The sequence below is a fragment of the Carica papaya genome, chromosome 4 (genome assembly GCF_054855325.1).
Source record: "Carica papaya isolate Zhongbai chromosome 4, ASM5485532v1, whole genome shotgun sequence".
Classification (NCBI taxonomy): domain Eukaryota; kingdom Viridiplantae; phylum Streptophyta; class Magnoliopsida; order Brassicales; family Caricaceae; genus Carica; species Carica papaya.
Genome location: NC_142312.1, coordinates 4078736 through 4091104, shown reverse-complemented (window position 1 = coordinate 4091104; position 12369 = coordinate 4078736). Strand labels below are relative to the sequence as shown.

General features: G+C 36.6%; 2 protein-coding genes across 3 annotated transcripts; both read left to right on the top strand.

Moving 5' to 3' along the window:
• The first annotated feature begins 606 nt into the window (after positions 1-606).
• LOC110822508 (la-related protein 1C-like) lies at positions 607-6214 on the top strand. Its single transcript, XM_088217458.1, has 6 exons — positions 607-1463; positions 2035-2566; positions 2640-2790; positions 2909-2999; positions 4508-4579; positions 5156-6214. The coding sequence occupies exons 1-6, from the start codon at positions 987-989 to the stop codon at positions 5417-5419; spliced, it is 1587 nt and encodes a 528-aa protein (XP_088073584.1). The 5' UTR covers positions 607-986; the 3' UTR covers positions 5420-6214.
• Positions 6215-7905: 1691 nt separating this feature from the next.
• On the top strand, positions 7906-10498 carry FD (Basic-leucine zipper (bZIP) transcription factor family protein). 2 transcript variants are annotated; one of them, XR_015818318.1, is made up of 4 exons: positions 7906-9544; positions 9773-9849; positions 10062-10298; positions 10374-10498. XR_015818318.1 is itself a non-coding variant. In XM_088217460.1 (3 exons), the coding sequence occupies exons 1-3, from the start codon at positions 8947-8949 to the stop codon at positions 10131-10133; spliced, it is 747 nt and encodes a 248-aa protein (XP_088073586.1). In that variant the 5' UTR covers positions 7906-8946; the 3' UTR covers positions 10134-10498. The 2 variants fall into 2 exon arrangements, 1 of the variants encoding a protein (XP_088073586.1); XM_088217460.1 differs by having other exon boundaries at positions 10062-10498.
• Positions 10499-12369: the final 1871 nt, after the last annotated feature.

Here is a 12369-nt window from a genome sequence, read left to right as displayed (position 1 = left end):
ACCAAAGACACACGCACAACGGACGGGAATGCTTCTATTCAATGTTTGTTTTTTTTTTTTTTGGTTTCCTTTTTTAAAATTTTGTACCCTTTTGTTGACGTGACTTGGGGAATATTTTTATATTTCTATAAAATTAAAATATTTTTCCCCAAATACGATTTAATTAAATCAACTAATAAATGTCCATTCTAAAAACAGTAGATGTTATTTATTTATTTTTTAATAATTGAACTGTGGGAAGAAATTTCAGAAACTTTGACTTCTTCTAGAATTGTTATCGAATAATTTAGGCAACAAACGAAATATAAAAGTAATAATGAAGAAATTAGATATTTTCTTTGTTTTTTTGCACCGGGTTATTATTGATTTAATCATTTTATAATTTATTATTGAAAAAGATACGTGAAAATATTAAAAGAATTATTACAAAAATTAATTAAGTAAATACGAAATACTAATCCGAGGTGTTAAAGGATTTTTAGAAATAGGAGTCAGAGGCGTAATAGGTGAAGGTCACTCCTTTGTGACTCGGTATAAAAATCCAACTAGATCAGATCAATGACAGTAGAGAGAAAACCTAGAGGTTAAATTACCAAATTATCCCAGGTGAGAGGGTATTGTCGATAATTTACTGTGGCTAAAACCTGGGCATCCCAGAATTTCCCAAGGGCTAAGCAACCAAACCCCCCAAGAATAGAAGAGAGAGAGAGAGAGAGAGAGAACGAGAGAAACAGAGCCACCATCGCTCTTCTCTACAAACTCGATCTCTTCTCTTCGTCAGATCATCATCTCTGAAAATTTTTGGAACCGCTCTCACATTATCAAACCCTAATCTCTCCCCTAGATAATTTCTTTATAAAAAGTTTTTTTTCTGCGGTTTGAGAAGCGAGGATCAAATTTTATTCCTTTCTTACCCCTCGCCTGTCGATCACCTCGTCGACACAGACAAACCCTAATCATTTTTTGTTATTTATTTTTGTTCGTTGATGGCTGCCACTGCAAATAACATGAATACTCACTCTCCTCGTCACTCCACTGAGAATATCAGCAGTCCCACGGCTCAATCACGCCGCTCTGGGAGGACGATCGTTTCTCCTTGGACTCAAATCGTCCGTGGCGAATCAGAGCCGATTGTAGCTGTTCCTTCATCGCCCAATATCCCCCAAATCACCGTTATAGAGGAAGCAATCATTGATACACCTCCAACAGTTACATCGGCTCCTTCGACTCCGGCTGCAGCGCTTGTCGGAGAGGAAGATAACTCGGATGCCAACGGAAACAATGGCAATGCTGGCAAGAGACCTGCATGGAACAAGCCTTCGAATGGAAACGAAGCCGGGCCCGTGATGGATGCCGTGTCGTGGCCCGCTTTGTCCGAGTCTGCCAGAGCTCCCTCCAACAAATCTTCTTCTGATTCCTTGAAAGGTTTATCTGACGGATCACCGTCCCTCCCTGTTTCACAGGTTGGATTTTTTTCTAGTTTTTTCTATTCAATGGAATTTTGTTCTGTTTGGCTGCCGAGAAACTTGGTTGATATATTTTTCTTAGGGCTTAAGTAGTTTGGAATTTGAAGTAATTGATTAAAAAATTAACAGACTATAGCTATCTGGCCCCGGTAAAGTGTCTGTTTAATTATTATGTGCTTATTTTTGCAATGTAAATTAAGCAAAACGCCCTAGGCTTTCTAAAATTTGTTTCTTCCTTTTTCCAGTATGTCGTTTCCTAGGCCTACTGTGGTTTTTTGGGTTTTGATCATGGTTTTCTTTGTTTGGCTAATATGTCATTTTCTTACTAGAAGCAGCATTACGTTTTCTGTCTTCCCCGTGAAAGAAAATAATGAAGTAATATTTCTGTTACGGAAGAAATTGTATCAAAAATAGATAACGAATGTTGTAAGTTATTATTTTATTACTTATCCTCTCTTTGATGTCTCCTCAAAATAGAAAAATTTCTCTGGATACATTAAAAGTTCTTAGTTAGTCATGTTTCATTTTTGTTGGAGTACGTTAATGTCAGTATGTTTCTGCAATACAGGGGACTGGAGCTGCATCTTCCTCTACACAGAAGCAGGTTACCAACTATGCAAATTCTAATCCAACTCCCAACCATGCAGTAACTTCTCGTCAAAGATCAATGAAGCGAAATAGTGTTCCCTCATCCCCTAATGGAAGCATTCCTCAGCCACCAGCACCACAGGGCCTCGCAGCTGATGTGCCGTTGAATAGCCCTCTTCCTAGGGACCATGGGCAGAGAAGTGGATCAATATCCCAGTCCCACAGTGTTAGTGATCATCCGCAGCAACGCAATTCATATAGGAACCGTAACATTGGTCCCCATCCCCGCGGAGATGGTGCTCACCATCAGAATTATGGGACCAGGCGAAATCAGGACCATGGAAACCAAGATTGGAATACTCACAGAAATTTTAATGGTAGAGATGGCCATATGCAGCCACAGAGAGTTGTTCCCAGGTTTATGAGACATCCACCTCCTCCTCCACCTAATACTGCCCCGTTCATTGCGCCCCCACCTGTTCGGCCTTTCGGTGGCCCATTGGGGTTCCCTGGTAAGTAACATTTGCAATCTAGTTTCATGGTTTGAGTTTCTGAGTTGACCATAATGTTTCTCTTTCTTTTTAGAATTGGCATCTCCTGTGTATTATGTTCAACCTCCACCTCCAGAATCGCTTAGAGGTGTGCCTTTTATTGCACCGATGCCGCCAGTGTTTTTTCCTGCTCCAGATCCTCAGTTGCATACTAGGATAGTGAATCAAATAGATTATTATTTCAGGTAATGTTTCTGTTGCTTAATTTGAAGTGGAGGTACTAATAGTAATTATTATTACTTTTTTTTTCAGTTACTTGTCTTCAAATCAGTTCTTATTCTCACTTTTGCTTGTGTTTTGCAGTAATGACAACTTAATTAAAGACACATACTTGAGGCAGAACATGGATGACCAGGGCTGGGTTCCTATAAAATTGATAGCTGGCTTCAACAAAGTGAGTTGTTCAGAGTTACTTTTCTAACTTTCTATATATGCTGATTGTGTCTTATGCAATATTTAGCTTATTCATGACATTTGTTTCTTGCTATCTGACCACTTTAGCTCTACGAGTTGGTTTTATTGTGGGAAATCCATGTGAAATGCTACATTCCAATTTATTCCAATTAATGGTTTAAGAGTGATACAGAAAGCAGTACAAGTTAAAGAGCATGCTATAGCTTTTATTCATTTTCATTTTCCTTAGAATTTAAAGTTCTCTTTATTGCCAGATGGTAGGGGCTAAATCTTAAGCTAAAATTATTGGACAATTGGGAAAGGTGCTAACACATAATAAACTTGGGTTTATATATATTGCCTAACATCGGAGGAGAGAAGTATGGTTTATTTTTTTGCCTTTCCAATATCAATTTTAAGTTAAATAGGTTCTCATTCTTGATGTTTAAAGCATGAACGGTTGCAATTCGGTGCATAATGTATCTAAATGAGTCATAGATCTTGTATTTTTGTCTTAAAATTTATTTATATATTGTATTGTAATGTATACTACAATTTGCTATAATGGAAGTGAAATATTCTAGTGACATGATCGTTTTCCGTTAGAATAACTTGTTTGTCCATCTGTTGTGATCTGTCCTCAATGCTTGCTTGTACCAGCCTGTTACATTTGACTGCATGCATGGTTAATAATGTCTGGAAGTAAGTGATGCCATATTTACATGCAATATAAAAAGTATTGCAGAAAGGTTGGAAAAGCATTGCTTTATATCATCTGATATACGGCTGCATATCATCCTTTAGTTTTAGAATTAAGTTTGGATGAATTTTTACTCCAGGAAATCTGTCCAAAATTACTAATTTTGATGAAATGAGTAGGTTGGAAATTGCATATCACTTTGAGTTCAGTGTTTCATAAGCACTGGATCAAATGTATGTGTATCACATACATTTTCATATCAGATTACCTAACTGGTTAATGATTCAACAATGCGTATGGGACCACTAGTTTGGATTTTGGTGACATGAGGTTTAAACTATTTATGTGCATTTACTCTATGTAGTTTCCAGCTGTTGAACTAATGTCTTGAACATGGTAAAAAGTTCTTTTACTTGTATGTATGTGATTATGGGAATTTGGGAATCCCTGGTTTCTTGAATGCTGAAAGATGTAGAAAGTGTTGGTTTATGTTTTTTCTTTTTTGAAGGCAATGTGATTGATGAATCTTTCGCTGTTGTCATTGTGCTGATGATGCTAATCATTTATTTTCTTCATTAACATGCATTTACAGTCGTTAATGGTACAATCTGCAAAGGTATTAGGATCATTATTCTTGTATTTTTGTCCTGTTCCTCTAATAACTAATGCTTGCTACTTTTTATGGAATATTCTTATGCTATCATTGACTTTCCTGCTTTCTGAATGGCGAGATTGTACCATAGTGTTATATAACATTCCTTAGAGTTGTTGCAAAGAAGTACATTTTCAGGTTTATATATGCTTTTCAGGTTTCACATTTGACTGATAATATTCAGCTAATTTTGGATGCTATGAGAAGCTCAACTGTTGTGGAAGTGCAGGTTCGATTTCCTGAAATCCACTTCAGATCAGTATTTTTTGAATGTTCTTCTATCCATCTTGGTTCCTTCTGCTTCCTCTGTTTTGATTAAGTTGCTAAGATTAGAAATATCCAAGTTAACAGCCTATATGGTTATTTTGGAATCATTACTAAAGATGTAAAGGAACAGAAGATTGTGCGTACATGATATTCACTTACAGATGTTAATTCATGGATTGTTTGGTTCAAATGTTAATTCTATACAATAGGATTGAGAGTACAATATAAATGAGATAAATATTTGAATAAAGATAGAATTTTAATTCTAAATCAATTTTTTGTTCAATTTAAATAAGGTGTTTTTGGGAGAAAATAAATCTATAATTGTGGTATTTTAACAAAAGCTGAGTTGGTTCAATTATTTATCTAAACTATAACTAAAACCTACATATCAGATTTTTAAGAATTAGGAATAGAATGGAAACATGGTAGACTTAAACCAAATGGAGCATAGAATAAAAAGATTTGAGCAAAGTACCGTGTAAAATGGGGTTCACCAGTCTGTACTTTTAATTGTTTTATAACTCTGTTCTTGTAGGGTGACAAAATAAGGAAGCGCAATGATTGGATGAGGTGGATTATGCCTCCCTCTGTTCAATTTCCCAATGCCTCAAATCCCCAACACATGGCAAAGTCCAGTCATGATATGTTGGCAGGGCGGTTCCAAAATATTTCACTGGAGCGTAGATCATCCTCAGGCGATTTGAGTAGCCAGTCACATCTACCTTCTGGCGATGGAGCAGGTCATTTCAGTGTTCAGATGGGTGCGGATCGCTCTGTGTCATCAAGAAATTTGAATTAGTAATTCGAATTCAAATTAGAGAAATGTGCTCTGGTGCACATTTTCTTTGTAAGAAGAATTTTCTTAGAAGGACGGGAACGAAAGAAGTATTTTGACGATAATAATGGGGAATATTTGCATATTTTGCAGATAAGATAGTGGTCTTGCCCCACCTGATAAACCATTATTTTCTCTTGAGGCAAATAGGAAAACAATTGCAAGGAGGTAAAAAAGTGACAGCTTTCTCAAACACAAGGAAATCTTTCTTTTTCTTCTTTTTTTTCTTTTTTAAAAAAAATGGCAACTTTTTTAGACTTGAGCTAGCAGCACAACTTTATTGGCATGTATCTATATGGCTATGGTTTTGTGGGTGTGTTACCTTTTTTACCTCATTATTTGGTGATGGTGGGAAATGGTTGGTGTTTGATGTGGGGAATTTTGGTTTTGTTTCCCCTTTGCCTGCTGGCCCCTCAGCTATTTTTTTTAATCAAATCTTTGGGGTCAAATGGCTTTTGGCAATTGGAGGAAGTATATGAAGAAGAGCAGGGTGTTATGGACCAGTCTGGAGTCTGGGTGCGGCTGCAGTCTGCAAGTGATGAGGATGGCAAATGAGAGGGGATGGCTGGCTCTTCATGGTGGATGCTGCAGCAGCTCCTGCTTCATCCGCTAATGCTTTGTTCTTGATCAGACATTTTTCTTTTCATAAATTCTCTCTTGGATTTTTATCATATATATTGTTATATGTAAAACTATCTTCAGACTTTTTGAAGAATTCATTGCATAAAAATGGTCGTTCCAGGACCAACATTTGGAACTTTTGCTTGAATGGTTTACAGTTTAACTTGAGATTCGGTGCTTGTAGACTTGGATGATGGAGTTATTATAACTAGCATCAATTAAATTAATTTGTTACCTTCAAAAACCAAAGCTTTATATGTATTTCGAAAAGTAAACCAAATAAATAGAAGAAAACCAGAGCACTAGACTAACAACCAAGGCTTCTGGCCCGTGAGTAAAATAATTGAAACTTGTTTATCAGTTTCAACTTTCTTGTTCTGTACACTTAAATATCATAAAATATGTATATATATATATAAATATATGTAAATCTTGCTTTGCAAAATAAATATGCGGGTGATGATGGCAAAATTTGAGAGTTGCGTAAAATAAAAACCACAGGGTGATGAAAGAAATGGCAGACCAAAACGGTTAGCATTGATTTAGTTTTTCCCTCTTTTTTTTAATAACTTTTTCAACAGCAAGTCAAAGTCGTCCCTCCCCTCCCCTCCACCTCCACTCCACCCCAGTAGGCCTGTTCGAAATGGGACCCACCATAATCCTCCACCGCACGATCATCTCGGTCTACGTGCTCCTTGGTAGTAGAGTTTCATCCAACGGTTACGAGGCGGCCGATGGGTCTGAGTCACGTCTAATGGCATGTAAATAATACACATGCATGCATGTCATAACATTAACATGAACCGTGACAGACTTTTAAATTAAACACATGAGGAGTAATTTTCCTTTTTTTTTGTTAATTAAATACATACGGAATGGGAAAGTAATGAATTATGTAGAAGAATCGTATGATTCTGTTAATAAAGTTTTAACGGATAAGACGGAAAATGGAATCGAAAAGGAAACGAAATTAGGAGGTGGGGGCCAGAGAGACGCGGTTAATGAGCTGAGAGCACCTACAAAAGTCTTGAGAGTTCGGGACAGCGTAACGATCGGCTGACACGTGTCCACCCCCACACGGTCTCATTTTCATGTTACCCCCCGTTACTTCCGAGTGCGGGTAAATTTAAGTGTAGGGTGGGAGATGGGAGGGGACTTAAAAAGTTTATATAAAATTATAATGGTCGTTTTTAAATAGGCACTAGTAGTAGTAGCTACTCTTATCACTTTGGGTACTGGTTTTTCCTTTCCTTTATTTTATTTTTCTAAAAGAAGTTGAATACAAATAAAACTAAAATCAATTATAAAAAACTTCCCATATATAAAAACCTACCCCTACTCCTACCAAGTACGCACGCACCAGAGTTAAAAAAGAGTAGTAGTAGTAGTAATAGTGTGTGTGTTATACATATATCTGCTAGTATTGATTTTATTATAAATTAAATGCATAAATTATGATTTAAATAATCTTTTTTGGATATAAATTTATAGAAAACCCATTATATAACCTATGTTTTAATTACAATAATTTTTAGATTTGTACGTAATTCATCTTAAATCTATGTATTTTGTAAATAATAAAAAAACACATCTTTAACAGTTGTAAAATATTAGTAAATGAGAATTTCAAAAAAAAAAAAAAAGGAATTAAGTAAACAGTTGAGAAGGAGAGTAGAGAGAGAGGTGAGAGGAGGGGCCTGATACGTGAAAGGTATAGAACGAAAGAAATGATTGCAGAGAGAGAGAGAGAGAGAGAGAGAGAGAGGATTTTCCCGAGAAAAGTGAAGTGTTGAGGAGAGGAAAAAAAGAGAGAGAAAGAGAAACGAGGGAACATAGTATTATCCGATGAACAAAACAGGTGTCCAAATCTAAAGAGAAGAAAGAATCTGTCTGCAACTACCCGTACAGTTTGCTCTGCCTGCAACATTGCCTTCCTTCCTTTTAATTAGATTAAATTAGGGTTTCTTCTCTCGGGAAACAGTAATATCCGTCAAATCATTTTCAGATACAATTTTTTCTTTTTTTCTTTTTTTCTTTCTTTTTTTACCATTTCTCTCCCCTCCCGTCCACTTGTTCTTCTTCAGCTTCTCTGCAACTACAACTGCCGCTCTTTCCATTATATTTCAACAGCTGGCCCGATGCCATTTCACTTCATCCCTCTGTCTCGCCCACATATATAATGTATCTATCTATACATGTGCTGTACATACTGCACGACAACATACTATTCTCTTATTAATGGAAATTCTATTATTAATGGCAATTTCCTCCACTCCGTCCGCCTACCGCCAATCTTCCTTCCATAAGCATTTCTAGTTTGTAATTCATTTTTCAGTTTATTGTTTCTCTTCATGTATAAAATCTAAGTTTCTCTATATTATTTTGACCTCCATCAGCGATTTCTTAAAAAGCAATACATATATATATATATATATGATCTTCTGAACTATTCAAACACAACCAACAGATCACAGGATACCCAGATTCACTCTAAATATTCATTAGTTGAAGAGCTGAAAATTTGACCATTTGTGCCGAGTTAGACGACCCATTATAGGTTTAGATTTAGTGAATCTAACTCTTCTTTCAATTTCATCCTAATCATTTAATTATTGCCTTTTATGTTATATATTATATAAATTAATATATATTTTCGAAACAAGTATAAAGCATGTGGGGTCCCATACATCATACCAGAAATGACCAATGACATATTAAGCCGTTGATGCGTGTGTAATAGTGATCTGGGCACTTCTCTCCTTTTCCCTCCTCTCTCTCTCTCTCTCTCTCTCTCTCTCTAAACACAGTAACCTTCTTTCAGATAGGACGAGACGATACCACCCTTCTTCCTTCCCTTTTTTTGCCCTAATATGTTGACATCGCCCCCCGGAGAAGACAACAACTATACCATCTCCAACAAGTCCCCATCTCTCAGCAGACTCTCCTCGCTTTCATCTTCAACTTCCTCTTCATCCCCTTCTCCCCATCTTCATTATAGCCACACTACACCCAAATCCATGGAGGAGGTTTGGAAAGACATCAATCTTTCTTCTCTTCACCATAACTCCACTCCTAACCAAGAACACATCAATCATAATTCTCACTTCATTTTCCAAGACTTTCTTGCTCGCCCTTTTGACAACAAGGACCCTCCAACAAATGGCGAGACTACTAATCTTAACAATACTCCTGCGCCCCTTTACGCCTCTTCTCTCCCCCCGCCTGCCACTGTTCTTAGCCTGAATTCCACTCCTGGTTTTGATTTTCTTGACACTTCCCATCCCCTAGTCCCCCACAATATTTCCAGTGTCTCTTCTTTTGCTACTCCTTTTCATGCTTTGGCTTCCTCTTCCACCTTTGGCAAGAAAAGGGTGCAAGATTCTGATCATGGCGGCTCTGTTGATCGCCGCCAAAAGAGAATGATCAAGAACCGGGAATCTGCCGCCAGATCAAGAGCTAGAAAGCAGGAACAATATTCATTCACTCTCTCTTTCTCTCTCTCTCTCTCTCTCTCTCTCTCTCTCTCTCTCTCTCTCTCTCTCTCTCTCTATCTTTCTCGCTCTCTATTTGTCTTTGTCTCGTTTTTTGTTTTCCTTAATTTACGATTAATGGAATAGTCTTCTTACTATCTTTCCCTCCTCAAGAGTTTTCTCTATTTATCTCCTTTGTCATTTTTCTTCCCGGGATGATTGCAGGCTTATACAAACGAGTTGGAACTTGAAGTTTCCCACCTACTGGAGGAGAATGCAAGGCTCAAGAGACAGCAAGAACAGGTAATTAAATATCACCTACCTAAAATGGTCAATATAAATTACACACACACACGTACACTCACTTATAGTATATAATGACTTTATTTTTCTTTTTGTTCCTTGGACAACGCTGTTTTTGGAAGCTAATATGCTTAATTAAAAAAGATATTATAAAAATATTGATGAAATTGATGCTCACTCTTGTTTTCCTTATCTATCCCAATATGATGCAGTTGTGCTTGGCTTCCGCCGCTCAACTCTCCAAAAGGAACACGCTTCAGCGCACGTCCACAGCCCCATTTTAATTTGACGACTTACAGCTTTTAATCCTTCGACTCCTTTTCTATAACTTCATATTTATAAAATAAGATATATGTATTAACTGCGTTGTTAGCTCCCTCTTCAAGTCAACAAAGAGAAGGTAGAAGAGGAGCAGTGCGTGCTGATTATTTATGGTGGAAAGAAAGAAGGTTGGTTGTGTTGTAACCTATTAGCAGAGTAGATTATATATATTATATTATATGGTGGGTATGTTTAATTTTCAGGAGAAAACATGTAGGCATATGAAAAGGAACTGTCTTTGTATTCCATAGAGGCTGGAGGTCTGGTTTGGTTGGTGGGTCTTTTGGCTTGTATCTTTTTGCTCATCATATTTTGACCAATTTTTGTAGACCTTCGTCTATTTTTTATATTTTATTTCTCATAAAATCGATCTGTTAAGTATTACATGCGGTATGTATGCACCACGCGGAGGGGGGTAAGGATGAGTGTAAACGAAGACGACCTCAGAACGTGTGTGTGTATAGATATATATGTGTATGTTTATATATGCATCCAAGAAAGTGTAAGGTGGGAATTAAAAGAGGAAAAGATCATGGGGAACAGCTTGTTCATGTAAATTGGTTTCTATCACTATCACTGACTTCTTTATCTTTTATCTTCTTCCTCCATTTTAGGATCAGAACACCCTGCGTGGGGTCTGCTCTTAGAAATTACTGTACGGTCTTATCCTTCTCTATGTTTTGTTGGGTGTCTCATTTGTACACATGCCTTCATTTTGATTCCAAGACAATTCGAATCCACTAGGAAAACCATTTGCTTCATCAACAAGGTCAAGTACCCAACGCACTGTACGCATTTGCCTATTATGCTTATTTGGGCTCTAGAATTAATCTGTCTTTTAAGTTTGAACATGCTTAACCAGTTGAATATACGAAATGAGCCATCTGTTTTACTGATACCTTCCTTGAATTTAGCCAAAAGGGTGTCATTGATGTGTTTCTCGTTTGTTATATGCATATTTTAGCATGTATCTACTAGATACACCATATATATGTTTTCAAGAACATAACAAGACAAATGTGTCGATTAGAATCTTGGATTCATTAGTTCATTTCAAATGTTTCAAATAAATATGTCATTTTACATCCTAAATTCCCCCAAGAAAGCATTTTCTTTATATTTGTAGTTAGAGATGACAATAACAAAAATTATGTACAATTTTGACTCTTTCTTTTGAATAAAATGTGTTGGGTTGGATAGACTTAATTAAATCTGGATTTTTTTAGTATTCGTTTTAGAATTACAAAATTATAAGGTGATATAAATTTAAAAAATAATTATTATTAGTTTTTTTAAGAAATAAATTTTGTTTATAATTTAATTATTTTACTAATAAACAACCTTACATAATAAAAATACATATAAATATGTAAAAAGTTATTAACAAAATTAAGAAAAATACTATGTTACTTTCTTAAAAAAAAAAAAAAAAATGGGAGGAAGAAAAACCAGAAGAGGGAAGGTCTAGATATGGAAGGAAGAAAACCATATAATCAACTCTTGAGTCAGCTCTTCTCTTTTCTGAAACTCCTGATATTCCCCCATGGAAAACCTGCACAGAGGACAAGTCTTTCTGCTTCCATTACTCGACCACCATTTCTCAACGCACTCTTTATGGAACTCATGCAAGCAAGGAAGCACCTGCGTCTCCTCCCCGTCCTCCAACCCACAAAGACACACACAGCACAAGTTTCCACCTTCACTGCCCCCGCACCCGTAGCCGGAGCTCGCTGCCGCCGGCAAATTCGTCCCCACAGTACTGGTTTTCACCTGACAGAATGGGCGTTTCTCTTTCAGGATTTCCGTATGAAGCAAACCATGAAGGAGAGGCAGCAAGTTTGTGAAGATTTTCATCTGGGTTTTAAAGCAGATCAGTTCCAGATCAATAATATTAATTTGACCGTCCCTTTTAATAAGAGTTCTTAAAATTTCTTCCTTTTGTTTTTTTTTTTTTTTTTTTTTTCTTTTTGGTTGGTGAGTTGTTTTGCGTGGTTTGGGAGAAACAAGTTATGTGCAGCCATCACAAAGAGGTTGCACCTAAACAAGAGTGTTACTCTTCAACTTCTTCCTCTTCAATTCCCTTTCTATCTCCATATCTATAATATATATTGTATAAATCAAATTATCCGCCATGGGAACTTGACGTTTAAGCTCCATTTCATTTTTGGGTTTTCGTATATAGCGATCAATTGATACCCT